The sequence below is a fragment of the Genypterus blacodes genome, unplaced genomic scaffold (genome assembly GCF_046128005.1).
Source record: "Genypterus blacodes isolate CSIRO-AG114 ecotype Tasmania unplaced genomic scaffold, CSIRO-AGI_Gbla_v1 ptg000055l_1, whole genome shotgun sequence".
NCBI classification, from domain to species: domain Eukaryota; kingdom Metazoa; phylum Chordata; class Actinopteri; order Ophidiiformes; family Ophidiidae; genus Genypterus; species Genypterus blacodes.
Genome location: NW_027466867.1, coordinates 3,442,573 through 3,464,988, shown reverse-complemented (window position 1 = coordinate 3,464,988; position 22,416 = coordinate 3,442,573). Strand labels below are relative to the sequence as shown.

The 22,416-nt window shown below is 42.0% G+C and overlaps 2 protein-coding genes across 2 annotated transcripts; both read left to right on the top strand.

The window, feature by feature from the left end:
• Positions 1-2,760: 2,760 nt before the first annotated feature.
• Positions 2,761-13,801, top strand: kcnj16a (potassium inwardly rectifying channel subfamily J member 16a). Its single transcript, XM_076152266.1, has 3 exons — positions 2,761-2,873; positions 5,701-5,768; positions 10,983-13,801. The coding sequence occupies exon 3, from the start codon at positions 10,993-10,995 to the stop codon at positions 12,274-12,276; it is 1,284 nt and encodes a 427-aa protein (XP_076008381.1). The 5' UTR covers positions 2,761-2,873; positions 5,701-5,768; positions 10,983-10,992; the 3' UTR covers positions 12,277-13,801.
• Positions 13,802-16,655: 2,854 nt separating this feature from the next.
• On the top strand, positions 16,656-22,416 carry kcnj2a (potassium inwardly rectifying channel subfamily J member 2a). Its single transcript, XM_076152327.1, has 2 exons — positions 16,656-16,815; positions 18,849-22,416. Exon 2 carries the CDS (start codon positions 19,100-19,102, stop codon positions 20,381-20,383), a length of 1,284 nt encoding a protein of 427 aa, XP_076008442.1. The 5' UTR covers positions 16,656-16,815; positions 18,849-19,099; the 3' UTR covers positions 20,384-22,416.

The window sequence follows — 22,416 nt, the reverse complement described above, 5'->3', positions numbered from 1 at the left end:
TGGGCACCTGGGTTTGACCACAGGAGTCAAGGAGGAATCCAAGTTCACCTGAGGGAACTAAGACTGATCAAAGGTGACCAAAAGGGCACTAGAACCAACCCAAAGGGCACATTGATAACCATAAGAGCGCTTTGATGACACTTGAGTCATGGAGAGATACACTTGGACTAGATGAGGCCTCTTGAGAGACACTTGAGCTTTCTTAAGGATCAACTAGTGAGCAAACCGGGCTGCACAAGTGCCCCTGTTTCTGGCTTCTCCTGTCTAACCAGACCATGTGAGGGAGTCAAGAGAGTCCAAAGAGAATTGGGCAGAGAAGGAGAACAAGAACAAGAACAAGAAGAGGGAGTTAGAGGCGGCTGAGCGAGTAATTACCTGCAGCTGCTGTGCTTAGTTAGGGGGTATAAATCTGTAAACACATCAGAAATTATCCATAAAATTTACAGCTTAGGAAAACCATGTGTGTGGCTCTTTAACACTCCTCAACCTACAGAGCTGTCTTTTTACACACTGCCCCCGGAAAAAGAGCCGGCGGGCAATCAGACTACAATGACAACACACAGTGACACGTCATGTCACGGAGCTCCACCAAAGGAAAGTGAAAACAATCATTCATGCATATAAGAAGTGATCAAAACAATACAAAATAGTCTAAAACAATAACTACGGCATGCAGTGCAACAGGGCTCTGGTGTTGTCGTACCATGGGATCTTGTGTAACGTCGGAGTTACTGTAGTTTCCTGGAGGAATCTGCCGGGTCATCCCAGTGAGAGCATTACATGGTGTCAGTGGACGGGAGGAGGTAATAAAGCTGTTTATTGTCACAGGTGGGGCAGAGTGTTTGGATGCTGTTGTAGGTTGTAGGCCCAGCTGGAGGACCCAGCAGCGTTCAGAGTGGAGCCGTGCCTCAGGGCCCTCTGCATGATCAACGGAACATGTTTACATGCGACTACGGCGTGTTGCTGCTCTCGTCACTGGAGAGACATTCCTTACTCATTTAAAATCAGTTTGTGCTCATGCAGAGTAGCTGATCAGTCACAATAGCTGTCAGAAACCTTTGCATGTGCTACAGGAAACATGTGGCTTGCATCTTCTATTAGTCTTAAATTAAACAATAAAAAGGATAATAAATACCTTTTATGTGACTTCTCTACTCTGTTGCAATGTGAGCAGTGTTGCTTTCTCTCGTTCCTCATTTGTGGATCCAAAGTTGCAAAACGATGCTTTAAAATATAAATAAAGAGAGAGAAAAAAAGAAAGGTGGTGAAGAATAAGCCAAGGGATGGAGAGTGATATGAAGGGGAAGTGGATATGAAAGAGCTTTTTCTTGCCTTTACTGTGGTGAGCTGCATGCTGGCCAAAAGAACATCTAACCTTCCCTGAAAGCTGCCCTGCTCTTCCCACTGTGACCCTCACATGGTCTCTCTTCCCGGACCACTGACACACTGGCAACACACTTGGTGACAGCACTCCACACTGCAAGAAATAGCAGACCGGAAACAAGCAGGTAAGAAGAACTACAACGATCCTGAGACTTCCCTTCTGTATTAGCGGTGTGGTGGCTCCCTGCTGTGGGACAGTGTTTGTATCCTACAGCTGAACCTTCATCATCCAAGACCCATAACTCTCCCGCCGTTTCAACATAGCATTCCCTGGACAAACTGGGATTCACACAGGCAGTTTCCAAGCATTCCCTCATTCACAGTGACTCAACACCCTCTCCTGTCTCTCCACAATGGGGAAATATATTTCCTTAATATCTTTTTTTTTGACTAGACTGAGGCTCTAAACTGTCTGGGTTCATGGAGTTTCTCTTGCTTTTTGTCCAGCAGCCGACTGCTTCAATCCCACAATGCCTCTCATCTTACTCTGCTCTTTGCACTGTAAAAAAATATAACTGTCTTAATACAATGGAGTCCTAAGAGTTTTTTTATTTATGACCTGATCCCACCTCTTCTCTGAGTTTATCAAGTTCTAATAAAGGGAAGTTTCCTCCTTCACACATCTGGCAGACACAGAGCAACATAAGCATACACATGGAGACATCTGTGTGTTCATCTGATGGATGCTAGTCCAAAAATTCCTTGGTTTCTTACCAATTTTTACAAAATAACACCTATGACCTGATAACATGGAGATCTTTTGCAGTGTGCGAGTTAAGAACCTTATCTCCAGTTAACAAGCAGAAAAGGTACACCACCTAAAACGCTGACTCGACCAAAAAGCGAGTGGAAACCGTGGAAAAACCCAAATGGCTGGAAACACTTAGAAGCCACTCTCCTCTCCGCTGTTTCAAAAATAAACTCCAGAGAATTTTCCAAAGCTTTTAGAAGTGAAAAGAGGAAGAGAAAGGGGAAAGAAAAACTGACCTTTTAATTAGTCTTTCTCATGCTATGTGAGTTTACATCCATGTTAACCTCCTTTGTGATTTCACCAGGATGGGTCTGATCACTGCATGACAAATTCCATGGAGCACGACTTCATAATGTTGTCTCCACTAGGGAAAAGCTTTATTCCAGCTTGTGGTCATAGTGTTGCATAATATCAACGAAAGACTGGATCAAATTTACAAAAGGGAAGGGATCAGATTTGTGAAAGTAGATCAGTTAACCCTCTGGGGGACTGAAATCATATTTGCCAAGTGTTTCTTGAGGGCTCTGTGGTCAGACAGGACTTTGATCCTGACATAACCTCGGGTCAGTCATTTCTCAACTTGTTTAATGTGCAATGAAACAGTCCAGTAGCTCGTACAGTCACTCTCACTTTGGACCTTAATGGAACATCACTCTGCTGTTTGTTTTGTTGTTATTTGAGGACAAAACTTGACAAAAGTGTGAAAATCCCTTCCCCTGATGCCTTTTGAACACCAAAAGTAAGTGATCACCTGTTGTGCCGTGTCTGCTAAAACAATAAGAAGTAGATTTATTGCAGTGTAGAGCCAGTGTGTGTTTTTATGGAGGTATCAAAGTGGCTGTTTACACTGCAGCTGTATAGCAGCCAGTAAACAGCACCAATGTACTTAGGGAGTTAGGAAGTTGTGTGTTTTGTTGGTAAATTTAAGGGTGATTTTATAGATCCGAACAATAAACCACAGTCTATTAACCATTTAAAGTGTGATTCAAACCATATATGTTAATACAGGTTTACATCTCTGCACAGAGATGTAAACCTGAGTCTTTCTTAATGCTAGAATTACGTCTTAAAGTTCTTTCAGATTGTTGTAAATAATATTCTATATCCTTTCCTGTTCAATTGCAAACATGGCTTTAGACTCCAGAAGTTTGAAATCATATCTAAAGTCTGAAACTGCAAAGATACTGCCATGAAAAACCCTGTATCTCTCTGCTGTTTCTAAAGAGGGAATATTGAACATAGTAGAAATTGCAGAGACATGAAGTGAAGATGGAAAGCGGCGGTATGAGCCAGTGTAAAGTAGCTGTTTCCCTGCCGCTGCTGTGTTAGATTAACATCACATCATGGACTCATGAGCCGTGACATAAGAATGAAACTCACACACGCTACACACAGCAGCTTCTGAATGAAACGGGAGATACTTTACTGGAAGCTCACAGATCCTCAGCCAAAGCAGCCGGAGCAGTCACACACACTTCAACCGTTTCACCTCTGACCCATTTATCACTTTGGGTCTGGAGGTGTGTGTGTTTGGAAGTTTTGCACGCTTCGAATAATCTTCCCAAAAACGTTGACTGTTCTGAAAAACAAACAATGAGAAAGAGCTGTGAGAACACACACACACACACACACGCGCGCACACACGCCCACACACGCGCACACACGCGCACACACACACACACTTCTGTTTCCAGACTGTTTGGGTCAATTAACATTCCGACAAATTCACTGAATGACTCCTCCAGACAAAAACTCACATTTCTTCAGCCCATTCCAAATACTATGACTCCACGTCCACCAACTGTTGTCACGCACATACGTGTGCTGATAGATTCCCTTTGAAGTTCAGAAATGGGATCAGGACTTGGTGCTCCTATGGAAGTTGCAGCAGAAACACTTTTAGTTTTCAAAGTTGCAGTTTCCAGCACAAACATGAAGTAGATGTCTCTGTTGTTATTCTCAGGTTTAGTTCCCCTCACATTGCACAGTGCCCTCTAGAGCCACACAAGCCGTTTCCACATGGCAAAGGCTTTCCAATGATGTGTAGATCGTTGGAAAGCAAAGACGCCTAGGACTCAAATTTGGGACTTGAAGACTTGAAGATAGAGATTTCATTGCAGCGTGTCTCACACCCCGAAATCTTTCTTGCCTCTTAAATTCTGTGCCTTGGCTTCATATCTGAACTTTTCATTGGAGCAAACAGTGTGTGAGCAAACTGTGTGTTCATGGATTTTTTTTGTGGATCATTTTTATTGGGAACAAATTATTTATTTTTTCCTGGAAATGAAGTGAATTGTTATTGGTTCACTGTGTTGAGACCTCCGTTAACCTACCTACCTACATTTAACGCTCCCATGCACACACACACACACACACACACACACACACACACACACACACACACACACACACACACACACACACACACACACACACACACACACACACACACACACACAGATTAGTTCACCTTGAAAACATGCAGTCTGGTTATTAAAGATACAAACTGGCATTCTTACACAGCCATGCTTTTAGACACCCAGAGGAATTTATAGTGAAGAACACACACCGTGCTCCGAACCACAAACTCAACATGACTTAACTTCTTATGCTTTGCCTTCAGAGTCTGCACATCTTATAAAAGTGTCAAATGTATGAACGGTAAGTATACAAACACTGAATCTTAAACGTCAGGTGTCCAAAGGCCCCATTGGATCAGTGAACAAGAGTTATAAACTGTCATAGGTACCACATACGTGAGCTGTCGACATTCCCACCACCCGGGCAGATAAGTCATGTTGACCTGAGACTCTCTCATTTCCATCGTCCTAGATCTGTTTGGGACATAAGAAAGAGAACGACAACTTACCAAGCCATCAGTCAATAGATTTTCACATTTGAAACCCGAGTTCAGCTTTCCGCTTGGGACAATGAATAGAGTTTGGTTGCAAGGGGATTATTAAGCGACTCACATCTTTGAGTTTGGCTCTCTAAGGAGTTTTGGCCTGGGAATAAGGGATTTTTGCTGATTTGGTACAAAAAGAGGCACAAAGGAGGCAAAGTAGTCACTAATTTATAATTTGTGCAGGTATGTGGGTTAAAGTTCAGAAAGGATCAGTGGACCTAGATTTAGGCTCATTGAAAATAAACAACAGCATAGAAAGTAATACTGTAATCTAAACCTTACATCTTTAACCTAACAGCTGTTGGCTGTGTCAAGATTTTGCATTCACAACCTTCAAATGACCTGAAATACAAGTTTTCACCTTGTATGACAAAGCGGCAATTAATTTCAGTCACGCTCATGGTTCTGCAGGGAGTCAACACAATTTTGCAGAACATCAATGCTTTAAGTTTGAGCTCTCTTTGTAAGTTTAAAGAGAGTTTGGATATCTTAATGGTTTAATGTTGCCGTGCTCACACACAGACATGTACGCATGTACAACATGTTTACGCTTCCTCGCAGGCAGAAAGGCAGAAACACTTTCCTGTGTGCAGCCATGTGATCACTGAGGGAGGCGTGGATCTTTACTTTGTCACTGACATGTGGGCTTCTCATTCTGCAGGTGACTCTTCAGCCACTGTACACTTTCAGGTACATACACCTTCCCCGTGATCCATCACTGTAACACAGGTAGGAATTTATTGTTCTGCAAATTTTCTGCTCTTTAACCCTCTGCAGTGTAAAGTTAGCCTAGTTACTTTGAAATCTTTTTCATTTGTCTGTAGTGTATATAGTATAGTAGTATGGTGCAGCTCAATGAATTTGAATATCGTGGATAGGTTAATTTATTTCAGTAACTCAATTCAAAAAGGGAAACTCTCCTATATTATAGATTCATTACACACAAAGTGAAATGTTTCAAGCTTTAATTTGTTTTAATGTTGATGATTCTGGCTTACAGCTCATGAAAACCCCAAATTCAGTCTCTCAGAACATTAGAATACTGTGAAAACTTTCAATACTGCAGCTTCAAGGTGTCTCACTCTAATCAGCTCATTAACTCAAATCACTCAAATCATTATTGAGATGCTCCTGTACAGTAAAAAGTGAAAACAAAACCAAAACAAAAAAAGGTTCTAATGTTCTGAAAAATGAGAAAAAATCTCCAAAACATTGGAGATGTCTACATTCAACCAAAAGAATTCGACCAAAGAGCAATCGATGAAGACATTCTCTAGGTTTATGATTTCAAAATTTCTAAGATCCATTATTATTATCATTATTAATTATTATTATTGATAATTATTCAGAGAGATTGAGAGATAAAGGTAAGACTGTTGAATTAAATGTTCAAAGACATAAATAGCATACCAGTTTCATGCATCATATACGCCATAAAGAATATATATACACTTCGTGGTATATATGGTGTATAAAAGGGCGTTGCAACATACTGCATAATGTACCACTGTGCTGATTGAAGGCGAAGCACCTTGGAGCAGGAGCATGCAAGACTGTAATCAGGGGAACAATAGGTAAGGTGAGCCGCAGTTGTGACTGCAGTTACACAATGCCTGAATGGATTTAATAAACACAACAATAGCAGACAAGACGTGTTCATGGTGATAACGTCAGTAAAGTCTATGATCACCTTTCATCAGGAAATCACATCAATGAGAAAATAACAGCTTATATGAAAAGCAAATTATACTAGAAATGGGTTTTAAAGACTATTTTAAGAACATATTTACATGATTATCTGTCAGTGAGGTCATTTCTACATGTTTCTGGAATTTCTAGAAAGGCTGTCAGGATCTGGAAACAGAATAAGAAAGATCTTAACACGCATCTGAGTCTATACACTATATGAGGCTTTACTCACACTGATGCTGAGTAAAGACTTATAGCATCTAAACTCCACTGTGTGTTTTGTTTAGTTAAAGAATTTGAAATGAAACCAAACAGATTTACCAGATTATGTATCACTAGTTATGTCATATTCTTGGTTGTGCAAAAAAATTGCCCATAAAAAAACTAAAAATAAATAAATACTTAGATCAAACATTTTGTTTTAATAAAGGCCTAGAATCAAGATCTGCGCTAAAATCCAGAAGGGCACAGGCAATTCTTCAAATGTTGCTGTAATAATCACTGTTACTTTTAAGAACATAAATGGTATAAAATAAGAACATTTGGCTCTTAAGCAATGTGTTCGGTATGAGATGATGAAAACAGCGGAGGTGGAAACGCTGCTGACACGGCCTAAAGATCTCTGTTTATCAAATAGGATTCTAATTCTTCTGAACTTTAAACATGTCAACATATAAGATTGAGACCTGCATGAATCTGAAGGTCAGGATGATCTTAAGGAGGCGGTGACATATGACATATTGTATACAAGAGGGTTTGCTGATATGTTCTGAGACACATGACAAGAGAGTGACGCATGTCAAAGTAAATGAGTGCTAACAGTGGTCAGAGCTAATGTGTACAGTATAAACAAAAGTAATAAGTAACTACAGCTAAATTTAGAGCAGCAAAAAGTGCATCTTCTACTAAACTCCTCTCCATCTGTGGTTGCATCCTGAGTGAAGTGTTCTCCCTCTACATAACAGCAGGAAGTAAGATGTGATGAAATAAAACCAAACATGAGCTCTGCTTCACTGAGCAGCTTGGAGCTTTGATAAAAGATTAACCCAAAGGCCCAAATACACAAAACAAAGCTGTATCTATTCAAGGAAAAGTGAGGCCGTTGTCCTTACTGTCTTCTTTTCCTCAAGTAAGTAAGTAAAGGCTGGTTTGTACTGAAAAAGAGTTTAAATGAGCTCACTCGCTACCAAGACCAAAATGTCTGCAACATAATTATAAAAGTAAGTAAGTAAGGTCCTTTCTTCAAATCTGTCTATGACCTCTCTGTGTGGACTTTGCTCCCTGTGTGGGTTTCCTCCTAGTGGTCTACTTCCTCCTTAGACATGCAAGTTACATACAGAGACCTGTAATCTGCCCTTAGACCTGAGTGCGAAGGAGTTCTGTCCTCATGCATTACCTGGCTGCCTCTCTAGGTTGTCCAACCAAAGCACTAGTGGGGCTTAACTATGCACTGGTTTTGTGTAACAACTGCAGCTGTTTGTGTGGTGGTGAGCTCGTGTGGGGTAGACCCTTCGCACGACGCAAAACGCACAGTCAGTGAGTCGTGAAGGTCATTAGAGGTGGCAGAAGGCTCAGGGCAGCGCTCCGACCAGCCACCTGTGTACACGTTCTGTTCCAGTGAAGCACAGATGGGTGGCACAATGTCATTTGCAGTAAGTGAGCATGTAATGGAGTTGTAAGAGCCTGGGGCCGCAGAGGAAATCAGCCGATTGCTTCAGTTGTTTCCAGAGTTCATCCTTCTTTCCTACTGCCATTAAACGCAGCGGGTGACCACACTTTGACTTAACAATACAAGAAAAGAGAGTAGGAAGGAGTAATTATCAGTGGTGGAAGAAGTAAAAGCCCTAAAGTAACAAGACTACTCTCCGTTACAAGTAGACCTTTACGACCTCATATTCACAGTTTCAATGATTTGATTACTTTTGAAGGGATAGAAAAGATGGAAAGGTCATTTACTTCTTTACATTCTACCGCTGATGATGATGAAGAAGGCATAATGGGCCAGATCTAAACTAGAACAGGTCATTTTATCACAGAGAGTGCAGTGGAACGCCTCAGCTGGAGGTCAGGGTGTGTTTGGTTGTAGGTAGTTGTTGAGTTCATTGGGATTTATTGTTTTGTACACAGAGCTGCTTGTTTCATGTCTGAGTGCAGAAAACAGCTCAACCTAGTGGGTCAACACAACACACCAACCCTCAGGGAGCAATCAGGGTGTCTGGTTCAACTGTAAAGGTGTAAACAGAGACGCATCATGTGCGAGGCAATGGATGATATCACTGAAATGTGAATGACTTAATTATGGTTTTTCGTTGTTTTATATATTCATTCATTCAAAATGTATTTTTCTACTTTACTTAACATTTTGTTTAAATCCTTTTAGCTTTGTCTAGATATTTGTAAGACTTAAGTAAGTAGTAATTGTTTGAAATAGACTTTTACAGTAACATTAACTGAGTGTTTGACCCAGTGAAAGCCTAATATACTGGGTTTACTGGCATGCAGACCAACAGGTGCCACGAACATTCACTGCTGCATTTTGATAAGGTTTTGATCCTCCTATATAACAGAGACTATTACTCCTTTCGCTGATATCAGCATATTGAGGGGGGGATTATGGGAAGCTAATAGGACGTTGTTTCTATGAGCTCATGCAGTGAGCTGTGCGCTCTGGCAGCAGGGAGTTTGACTGTGGCCAGGAGGAAGTGGAGCCCAGTTCATTCAGTCAGATAGCGGTGATTCAAACCCCATTTGTTTTGGGCGTAGAGGATGCTCTCTGTGGTTTGGCTGTGATTGATCCTTCCTCTGCCCATGATCGCACCATGACACTATTCCAGTTTCCACATTCATTTTTCCCCTGCTCAGTTAGACCAGTTTCAGTCCTGTGGCGCTTCCTTTACTGGCCCTCTGACAAGTCTTTGGACTCCACCCAGAATCCAAAAACGTCCGGGGTCCACTGCTTTGAACAACAGCAAACCTCTGCATGGAAACTTTATTGTGTTTACAAAGAGTTCAACGTTACCGAGGCGAAGATATCCTACAGGCAACAGACCGCTTGTCACCAAACACGTTTGACATCCAGACCACAGTGCAAAATATCAACTGTACCTGCTGGAGTTAAGATGCAAAACTCACAAATAATCAAAAATGCCAGTTATCTCTCAAATCCAGTGTAGAGGCAGGATGCATAGAGATATTTCACTCCTTGAAGTAACTTAGAGCATTTACTTTAGTACTTACTTTACTACTGCAGACTTAACCTCTTCTATTCTGTTGTGCATCTATTCCAGCATCTCTCTAGGACTCGTTGTTGTTTTTATAACCCTGAAACAGCTTCAAATCAACTTCAACTTGATGTAATTTCAACTTAACTTATCACTATAGCGCCAAATCAACAGAAGTTATCTTACATAAAGCATTCAAAGAGACCCAACAATCCCGCAGCAGTAGAATGCCAATAAGAAAACTACACACTGCTGTATTTCCTACAGTCTTGGGACATTTTGAAAGTAGCAGCCTGTAGCTCTGTTGCGATGGGTTTTGTATCTCTAGGCAACTGCCCTATTATGATTAAATGTATTGACACAGTACAAAGAGGCAGGAAAAAGAGAATCATGCATGGTAAACATTCCCAGATTGCTATCTTAAAAATAGACCGTAAGAGCAGTCAAAGTACACAAAAGAAAACTAAAAGGAAGACAAAATATGAAAGAAAACACGTGAATGAAATTATAAGGATAACCCACAATGGAAAAAAAATTATGCAACATAACAAGCCTCTCTGTTTCCTCTGTCAGTGTTCTTCAGCCCCGTCTCACTGTGCAACCGTTCAACAAAGAGAGCTCCTCATAATGCCTCTATGTGAGATGGTACAGGCGGGTCAGCAGAGGTTGGAGATTTCCTGCCATCAGTCGAGCTCTTTGATACACGGAAGACTCTGCTGTTAATTATTTTCTCCAACAATAACAGATTGGAAAAGAGATGGAAATTGGGAAAGTCGGGTAAATGGCCATGTGGAGCATGTTGAAAAAACCAGGGAAGACCGTTCTTTAATAATTTGAATGATCCATAAGCAAAACTCAACTCATTCATCCCTGTCCACAGAAAACCTTGTATCACCAGTGTGAAACCACGTAAGAGGCGGAACATTTCTATTGCTCATTAGATGCATATGAGTTTGATTGATAGGAAACAGGGTTGTATTTGCTATGTGACGATGAGAAAAAGCTAAACACTGCTGTTATATTTTATCCACAGACCCTGGACGATGCCCAAACAATATTCCTCTGTGAGGCCCCATGATAACACCAGCACTCTGGGCGTAAAGACTGAAAATGGCCAGCAAGCTAAGAAACACCGCTATGTGCGCAAAGAGGGTAACTGCAATGTGGTGTTCCGCCATGTTCCCGAGTCGTGGCTGCTCTTTGTCACAGACATCTTCACCACCTTGGTGGAGATCAGATGGAGGGTCGTGTTCCTCATCTTTGCCCTTTCCTACATCCTGTCCTGGCTCTTCTTTGGGATCCTCTACTGGGTTATTGCCATCGCACACGGTGACGTTAAAGACCACACGACTGCACCCTGTGTGGATCAGGTGCGAAGCTTTACAGGTGCTTTCCTCTTCTCGCTTGAAACTCAAACCACCATTGGCTACGGTTTCAGAGGAATGACTGAAAACTGCATGGTTGCCATTATCCTCGTCGTTGTTCAAGACGTCATCAGCTGCTTTATTGACACTTTTATCATTGGGATTGTTGTTGCTAAGATGGCCTCAGCCAGAAAACGAGCACAGACGGTTGGCTTCAGCCACAGCGCTGTCATCAACCTTCGAGATGGTCACATGTGTCTCTCATGGCGTGTTGGAGATTTCCGCAGAAATCACATGGTGGAGGGGACGGCTCATGCTCAGATTGTTCGTTCCACCGCGTACGCTTCGGGGAAAGTGGATGTGACCTATGAAGACTTGGTTATCCAGCAGAGTTACATCGTCCTGGTCACGCCAACCAACATTATTCACAGGATTGAAGTAGGAAGCCCACTGTATAAAATGAGCTTGGAGGATCTGAGGAAAGCAGACTTTGAGATGGTGGTGTCGTTCACTTACACCGATGACTCCACAGGCACGCTGCACCAGACCCGCACATCTTACACACCAGCCGAGATTCTCTGGGGTCAGTTGTTCCAGGAGATGATCCGGGTCGGCAGGAGGCACTACAGGGTGGATTATGCTTTGTTTAACCACACCGCTAGGGTTTTAGTACCCGAGGTCAGTGCCGAGGAGTATGACAGACTGAAACTGTTACGGCCCTCTCCACGACATTCCCCACGACATTCCCCTAGGCATTCCCCACGCCATTCACCCAGACCGTCGCCGCGGTCCTCACCTAGGTCTTCACCACGGCACAGACAGTATGAGGAGCATCTGAAACCCCCGACGGTTATGGTGGAACTTGTGAACGATAACAACCCACTAGAAACAGAGATTGAAATCATTACAAATTGTCAACATAAAGACAGCCTGGTACCGCCTAATGACCTGACAGCAACATAAGCGCTGAAGTCATTTGGACAAACACCTGCTGATGGTCCATTTCACCTGCTGCGTCTAAAATTGTTGATTTATTCACGTCTCGCTGTATAGGATATCCTAAATTCTAGGAGACAGGGTTAGTCTAGCTTAGCACCAACACTGAAAGCATTGGGAAACAGATAGCCTTGGTCAAAGAAACAATAACAACAAATACAAATTCCACTAATTCAAACACAACTCTGTTTACATCCTGTAAAGTAGGTTACTAGTTGCCAACATATTGGATTTTGAAAATGCTGTAACTTCACAGCTGTTGGCAAGTGGTTCTACATTACAAGGTCCTGTTTTCACACACACACGCGTGCGCGTGCGCGCACGCACGCACGCACGCACGCACGCACGCACGCACGCACGCACGCACGCACGCACGCACGCACGCACGCATGCACACACACACCATCAATGTAATCCTGTATACAGATGTGCTGTATTCGAAGACACATACTGTAGATGAAATCATTATCAATTCTATCATCCAACTTCTGCTAAGAAAGCAAACAACTATATTTCCCAAAATACTGGAGCGTTTGAGTGAGTTAGGGTTTAGTAAAGATTGTTACCATGGTAATGGCATGCTGACTTGACTCAGTGATGGGTTTGAGAGTCATCCTCCACCCAAACCACTTGCCTCTGACTACCAACACATAACATCCTGTTCTCAAACAGTTCAGGTCATCCTCTCCATCAGGCAGCTATCTTCATTTACCATTTATTCTATATTTCATGATGGTAGTTGGCTCTTGCTTGGCGACTCTTACTCAACAGTGCATTGTGTGAGAACAAATGCAAACTTATCAAACAGTGGACGGTGAATGGTTTTGGACACACCCACTATGTTTCAGAGGAAGTTAAGGGTTTAACATTTGAAAACATTGAATAAATTATTTCATATATAAATAAAATCCCAGAATGATCAGAATGAGTCTTTACAGGCTTATTTCAATAGTTTGTTTGTAAAATTGTTTTTAATCTGTGTAAAGACACAATGTATAAAATAAATGTACAGCTAAGAATACAATATCAATGTTTGTTGTTGTAAGTAAAATTTAATTTGTAGTTTAGTTTAGTTGGACTTTGTGATTGTTGGTGGTAGACAGCTGCACAGGGAGGAGATGACAGTGTATTGAGTGTATTCCAATTATATGTCCTTTACATTTTATCCATTGTGATAAATTACTTGATAGAATTTATGATAACGTGATGATTTTGTATTTTTTGGTATCACATCCTTGTTAACAAAACAATAACGCTTCCACAGCAAAAACATGTTGACATGATGATGCTCAGATGTCTCCTATAGCTCCTCTCAACCCTTACTAAACCAAATTATGGGGTTTAAGTTGTGTTTGTCATGGTAGGATCATGGTTCTAAGAACAAACACTCAGGCTGATGTCACATTACTAGACTACCTTATCATATGCTTCTGTTTGGCTTGCATCACTCTGTTATCCCATTAAAGGCAATATTGTTTCCCGTTTGAAAACAGCTATGAATGGAAAGCTTGTGTTATTATTCAGGCAGAAGTTGGAGTTACACAACACCAAGATGACGTGACAGTTTTGATTCCCTGTGATGATTTACTTCTATCAATCGACGTACAACAGGTGGCATAGTGCTTCGGAGGTTAGAACTGTGTGATCTCGTGGCATGAAACAGATGGCTTCAAATGTGACTTGGACCTTTCCATGTGGAGTTTGCGTGATCTTCCTGCCTCTGTATGGATTTTCTCTGACTTCTCTGGCTTCCTCCCACCTCCCCAACCAAAACCACACAATTTAGGTGAATGGATGGCCTGTTCAGGGTGTAACCTGCCTCTCATGCGGTGACAGCTGGGATAGGTTCCAGCCCCTAACCACCTTGAACAAGATAAGTGTAAAGCTGATGGATGCGTGGATAACACGAGTGTGAGGTTCAGCTTCTTTCCTGACACTGGGTGGTGAAGACGTCAGTGTGGTGAGAGTTTGGCTCACTTCACACGCACTACATACACCAGGAGGCGCGAGTTGCACATATCAGATTTGTGTTGTGAACATGGCAATAGTAAATAGCACCGCAGTCAGATCTGCTTGGGCCACATGCAAAGTGCAAATAACGTCTCCATGTCCCTGTTCATGCACAATCCTCTGTCAGCATCAGAATCAAGATATTTTCAGCTATTACCTCCCTAAAATGTTTCCATTTGGGGTGAGTTCAGATTTGTAATTTCACACTTTTTTTGCCCACTTAAATCTAAATAACTGAGCCACACCTGCACATCACCACAACTATGATTACTTTGACGACCTACTACTTCCTTTTTTTGCTATTTGTTTTTATTGAAGCAAACATTTTAAATGACATTGCGCATACAATTATAGGATATTTTGGAGATCATTTTTGTACAGAAAGAGGGGGAAGAGGAGAGAGAGAGAGAGAAGGAAGAAAGGCTGTATTATTATTACTATTGTTGTTGTTAACTTTTATACGTAGACCCTGAGGTAGAATACAAGTAGACTGAAATTGCAATGATGTCATAGTTTTTACAGGATGATGTCAGACTGCAACGTAGGCTTGTACAAATCCAATCATAGGCTGTGGTAAAGAGGAGAGAAGAGAGAAACAAAAAAAAACCCAAGAGGACATCCACACCTGCAAATCACCACAACTATGATTACTTTGACGACCTACTTCTTCTACTGACAGCTACCAGCTTACCAGTTGGTACGCGTTTTAATATTAAAATGATCAAAACATTAGGGTTTGGTAATGGCGGGCCTTTTTAGTTTAGACTGTTCTTGGTATGTGATTACATCAGTGTCCATCCTGCATTAAAGTTTGTATCCTGTGCTGCAGTCTGCTGCCTCCATGTTTCACACAGAGAAGTGTGACTGGGCTCCATGTTGGGGGCCAATCACTGGTTAATTCCAGTCTCCAGCTCTCCACCTTGTGGTCCAAATGCAGCACTGACTACTGCATGCATCGCTCTCTTTATTGCAGGAAATTGGGCATGGAGAGCGAACACACAATGCGTGCAGTTCATCGACACAGGTGGTTTGGACTAAATATATGTCCTGCTATAAATAGCCGCTGCTAAAATAAAACACGCGCACACATGCACAGAAGCACACACACACACACACATACAAACACACAAACACACAAACACAAAGAGCGACTGAAAGCTGTGTAGTTGTGGGTTGGTGTTTATGATGAATTAGTCAGCAGGAAGAAAGATTTAGTCGGCGGTGCAGAGACGTCCCACTGCTGAACACAACTACAGCCTGACCTAAAATTATAGGGCAACAGATGCATAGTCTAAACATCCGAAGCAACCTGATAGCTTAGTGGAGAAAGACAGTAATATCATAATACAGGCATGTAGGCCTTCGTTGTGTGACTCATTCTTTCCGACAGAACACATTTTCCATACTGACATTAAAAAAAGACCTATAAAAACAAACCAATATCATAACATTCCCTCAAATGAGTGGCGTCGGGGAATTTGATGGACCGCTGTCGGCAGCAGGTGTTAATACGCACAAAAGTCACACTTAGTAAGGATTTGATCGCCCCTTCCTACTTTATATCTAATATTAATATCACAATAGATGTTTTACATGGAGCCACAAGGGCCATAATGTTTCAATTCACATCATCAAATCATCAAATCAAATAAATGAAATATACTCATATTATACAGTTTACATCTAGGGTTGTACCGTATAAATGCTATGTATAGAACTGACATATAAAATTGGATTATACTACTTTATGGGTACTTTGTATATGTTTAAACTGCTATCTAAACACAACATGTATAATGATCCTGTATGTCTTTCCTATTATGTTGTGTAGAATGTATACAATCTATCTATTTGAACATGCATGCAACTAATATCTATGTCAAATATGGTACCATGCGATAGATGATGTAAAAAAACACAATTTAACATATTATAACTGTAAACATAAGTAAATATAGCAGCATTTTTGCATTTTTAAGGTTTTCTGTGGTTTATTTACTTGACAACAAAGCCTAAATGTGTGTTTTTCCGGTCTAATGTAATCATTTGTTATAAATTAGGTTGTTTGCTTCCCTCTTCCTTTCTTTAATCACTGATTTAGGATTACGGGTGTCATCGGCCAATTAATGTCCAATTGCTCCTTTAGCTCCATGTTGTTCCTCTCACATCAGTCACATAAACAGGATTTCACCAAACACACAGTGATTGCGCTCGTGACTGCGCTTCCCCTCGCCTCCCCATTGGCTGAGCGCGGAGCGGGGGGCGGGGTGCGCCGGTACACGCTATTTAAAATGCTTTGGGGAAAGTCACTGCAAATCACATTACAGAGACCGGCTATTCAGAGACATGACGGACTTTCACACTTTCATCTAGTTCATCCAAAGTATAAAAGATCCCGCAGGGCAGGGAACAGCGCGGAAGGATCACAGAGGCCAAACCGGCTGCAGTAGGATATTTCATCAAGCTGATTCCAACCGGTCCACAAATGAGCAACAGGTACATGAAATTCATTTTGAGACACTTATGGAAGGATCTAGTCCTTTATGCGGATGTTGATGAATGTAGACGCGCGTAGCTCACCATTCTTGCAAAATATGTCCTGTACAAAAAGCAGGTTCCGCGAAAGCGCATGACGTGCGTAACTGAAGGGCATTGCTCTAACAACAGGCAGAGTACGACACAAAACCACAAAACCACATCCACTGTGGACATTACAGCGGTGTTCACATCCGCGATAGTCATACCAAATATGGATTAATCCTGAATCCTTCATCCTAAAAAGATATTGATCGCGCCTGGATCGCCAGACTTTTACGCACGACTGCTGTATTCAGATCAGTTAAACGGCCCGTCTGAAGTCTCTGAGAGAAAACGACACGCTCATGTGTGTGAAGGCTGAGGAGGATTGCATCAGAAGTTAGTTCCCTTCCCCGCACCTGTTAGCGTTTGTCTCTGGCATGTGTAGCATTCTGTGTGCAGCTCAGTTTCTCTCCACACACACACAATACGGTCACATTATTATCACTATTATTATTATTACTAATGCTATTCTTATTATTATTCTTATTGTTGCAAAGTCACTCGTAAATTAAACTAAATTAAACTAACTACTAAAAAAACGTTGAATTTGACAGCCTGTTATAAAGCTTATAAAGGAATAAAAATGCTATAATACTGCATATATTGTTAAAGATAAATTAGAAAGCAAATGTACACGATGCAATGATCCTTGATAAATATCTAACATCTATCTTACTCCAACCACTGTTGAGAAAATAGCATATTGTGTATAATTACAGTATACAGTGCATGCATATGACAACCTTTTGATGATGTAATTGTTGATTTGGCTTTGTGCTTTGCTTTCTGAGGTTTGCAGGAGTAAATAAGTCTGGTCATGAGTTTATTATTGTACTTGATGCCCCGTACATCATCTGGCTTCAGCTTTGTCTTTCATACATCCTTGCTGAGCTGATAAGGAGCGTGAGGGAGGTCAAGTTAGAGTTTGTTGCCAGGACAGCTAGTACGTGTAGTACAGACACAGGACTCTAATGAGAAGTGACGATCCTCAGAGGACAGTCATTATAGAGCAGAAAAATGAAGAAATCCCTCAGGACACTCTGAGAGTCAACAAGCTGCATGGATCAGATGCATGGATGCAATCTGCAAAGACAGAAGTGTGGGCTACACTTTGAGTTAAAGCTTATTTACTTTTGTGTGTTCTAGCTCCTGATGCAATCGAAAGACGCAATCGAAAGACGGCAAAAGATTGCTTGTGCAATTTTAAGACGAGAACCTACAATCTCATAACAATATCAATCGTTCATATTTTGATCTTGACTTTATGCAATATTTAGCATTAATAATATACCAATCATAAGATATGGGTTTGCATGTAAAATGATAAACAATCAAGCTCAACCTTTGTGTTGTTTGGAAGTTGCTTCGCTTGGTTTTCCGTTTACGTTAACAGCTTCCGAAGCTTCCATTCTGTGGTTACGTGTTATTGAGGATGACGCAGAGTGAAAGTTTCATGTTTGATCTAACATTAGAGCAAAACAAACAGGTCATGGGATACCGTAGAAACTCTCTAACCCACAATCCAAAAAGTAATTATCAGGTCAGCGTGACACAGCCAAGAAAAACACAGCCGCTTTTTACAATGAGCAATAAGAGAATCTGTGGCTAATTACAGCGTGGCGAGTGAAAACTGAAATGTTTATGTTAAGTAACACTGTTGTTGTTTGTCATAACTGGATAAAACATTGTTGGCACAAGCAGAGATGCTTGTCTTATCCAGGTTTGATGGCTTTTCTCAGGCTGCACACGTCACTGATGAGGTGACTGTGTTGTTCATGTTCAATAAGTCATAACAAGTCATCTTAGTGCTCTTTATGTAATCTGGAACTGATGTGAACTCACACTGCCGCAGCCCACCTGTCAGATTATTAAAGTTAACATTGCATCCTGTTTTATTTTGCTGTGATGAGTTTGTCTAACAGTTGTTTTCTCCTTCTGTTGTCCTGCAGCACATCAAATTGATGTAGTCCAAGCCCTCCATGAAAGAGGAGTGACCTGTTCATCCTCCACCCTGCACACCCTCTCCTTGGTTGCAGCAACTTTAGGGGCGGAGGATTCCTTCAGCCCGCCTCCTCTCATCACCATTTCGTCTCCGAGTTGGTCCCCCGAAAGTGTTTCAAAACTGTTTCTCCAACGCTTTTTCCAGAAACTCAGACTGTTTTCCAAAGCAGAAGCAGCACAGCCCTCCCAGACAGAGGTGATGGGAAGTGTGCGGGCCAACCGTTACAGCACTGTGTCATCAGAGGAAGACGGCATGAAGCTGGCCACTACGGCAGTGCCCAATGGCTACGGGAACAGCAAGATCAAGGTGCACACGAGACACCACCCTCAGAGCAGATTTGTAAAGAAAGACGGTCACTGCAATGTGCAGTTTGTAAACGTGAGCGAAAAGGGTCAGCGGTACTTGGCTGACATTTTCACCACATGTGTGGACGTCCGCTGGAGGTGGATGTTCATCATCTTCTGCCTGGCCTTTCTGCTCTCGTGGCTTTTCTTTGGTTGTGTCTTCTGGCTGGTGGCCATCTTCCACGGCGACTTGGAAAACAACGGCCAGAAGTGCGTTTCCAATGTGAGCAGTTTCACGGCCGCCTTCCTGTTCTCCATTGAGACTCAAACAACAATCGGCTATGGCTACAGATACGTGACAGACGAGTGCCCTGTTGCCGTCTTTATGGTGGTCTTCCAAAGCATTGTGGGCTGCATTATTGATGCCTTTATCATTGGTGCTGTAATGGCAAAGATGGCAAAGCCCAAGAAGAGGAATGAGACTCTGGTTTTCAGCCACAATGCAACCGTGGCCATGAGAGACAACAAACTCTGCCTGATGTGGCGTGTGGGCAACTTAAGGAAAAGTCACCTAGTGGAGGCACATGTGAGAGCGCAGCTTCTGAAATCCCGGACGACGGCAGAGGGAGAATACATCCCCCTGGACCAGGTGGACATAGATGTGGGTTTTGATAGCGGAGTTGACCGCATCTTCCTGGTCTCACCCATCACCATTGTTCATGAGATCAACGAGGACAGTCCTTTCTATGACATGAGCAAACAAGACCTGGAGAACTCCGAGTTTGAAATTGTGGTCATATTGGAGGGGATGGTTGAGGCCACCGCCATGACCACGCAGTGCCGCAGCTCGTATGTCGCCGGTGAGATCCTGTGGGGTCACCGTTTCGAGCCTGTGCTCTTTGAGGAGAAGAACTACTACAAGGTGGACTACTCACGCTTCCATAAGACATACGACGTGCCGAGCACACCTCTCTGCAGTGCCAGAGATCTCGCAGAGAAAAAATACATTCTCTCCAACTCCAACTCCTTCTGCTATGAGAACGAGATGGCGCTGGAGAACAAAGAGGACACGGATGAGGGAAACGGGGGAAGCGTCGGCCCCGACGGCACCCAAACAGACAACATCTCAGAGACGGAACACAGCCAAGCCACGGTGCCGCTAGAGCCGCGGCCTCTGAGACGAGAATCAGAAATATGACTGTGTAAACAGACACCAGACCTCACGGGAGAGATTTCAGAATCACCTCTCGCTCTGAAAGGCACAAAGAGCCGAGCTGGGCCTTGGGCAGAGGACGCGTTCAAGCTGACGGTACTGCTGTGGGAAGCTGACAGGTTGAGGAGGACTTGTATGTAAAAGTCTTTGAACTTACTACATACAGAATGACAAAACACAGCACTATGAACCATGTGCATATCGCAGGAACAATTCTCCACAAAGTCCCCTTGAATGTGTGCTTAGTGTCTGTTGACTGCAAGATAACATAGGAAGGGCTTGTTGAGATTACTTGAAACCTGCAGGCATGTCTCTGTTTCTCTGTCCAGCAAAACACAAGAACACAAAGCAGTAAGGGTGGCGGCTTTATACCTAGAAAATGTTCTCATGTGCTGCTAGAAACTACAGGATGTCCCGAATGTACACATATGTACAAACCCCCCCAAAACTAAAGGCATTTAAAGAGGTTTGATTTGGACACAGAGCGCGTTTGTGAAGGGTTTTGACCTCTAAACTTTAATGGATCTTTCAGTGGCACGTTGTATGACCACAGCCACAGAACGACGACTTAAAGAAGTTACAAAGAAACCTTCTGTCAGCCTAATGAATGCATGAGTTGCGCAAACAAGGTACACTAGAATATTTGATGATGAGCTGGTCTCAAAGCAGATGTTACACAAAAGCCTGTAGGTCATAGTACTACTGTAGTAAACACAATATAAACCAACACTAGACGATGTTTTGAGGGCGCTTGTTCTTCTGCTGTTTCACATTTTTCTTTTGGAGCGTTGAGTGTTCATTGCTGGTCAAACTGATAGAAGCATGTCTGATTATGTCAAGGAGCTGAGCAGGGGGAGTATTATGACAGAAACCACTCATTTGAAACCACAGAAGGGGGTGTGAGACTTTTCTATGAATGTTCTTAAAAGTGCTGCTATTATGTTGCATTGTATACGGTTGATAACAAATGCCAAAGAGTATTATTTTTAATTATTATCATAGTAATGTTACACCTACTTAGATTGGTACAGACAGTAGAAGCTTTAGGAATTTTGAAGTTTGTTTTCGAGAGGGAGTGTACAGTTTATTCTTGACTATCATTGGATCATTGGTTTGAATACAAACAGAGGAAAAAGGAAGAACTAAAGTGGGAATGTTCAGTTTAAGACTGACTGATTGGACAGCGTGCAAATGTTAAAGGTTTCCACGTATGTGACACAAGAAGAAGCAATTGTTCAAAGAAATGGGTTTGATGTATTTTGTAATATCTCACACAGTGTTATGAACAGATATCAAAAGTTGACACTTTAAATGCTCGAATGCTACATTTACACTACCAGGGAAACACAACATACAAAGAATTTGGCTGTGGTTTTGTGTTGTGTGGAATTTGTTGGGTGGAAATAAATGTGCAATGCTTTATGTGCTGGATATCTGTCATCTAAACACACTGATCGGAGTTTCTGAGCATCTGCATTTGTCTTATATGAGTCCATTGCAGAAACTAAACTCTAATCTGTCCTTGTGAGAAATTTCATTGGTTGTACAATTTCGATGCAACTTTCCCCTTGTTGATGTCCAATGCATATGTCCTGGTATGCACACTACAGACTAAGCTACATTACTAGCAACACTTCTTGGTCATCTGGCATAGTAATGCTCTGTTTTACTTGAGAATGAAGGTTTAGTTGAAAGCCAAATGTACTGTAACATGGCACATGAAGGCGTACTGCAGAATACTTTGCATCAACACAAATTTCTATCCTGTATCTAACAGCGACAGATGGACAGCCGTCGGACGGACAGCCTTTAGTACTCAAGTTAACCCCCACCCAAACACCCACCCAGCCACACGCACACACACACACATACTCCCTGCTGCAGTTATTTTGTATCAGTCTTCCAAATGTACTGCAAAACAATGGAATGTACAGATTTTTGTATGGATAACATTATTGTTAATTATTATTGTACATTATATTATATTGTTCTATTATATTGTTCTTTTTTCAATAAAA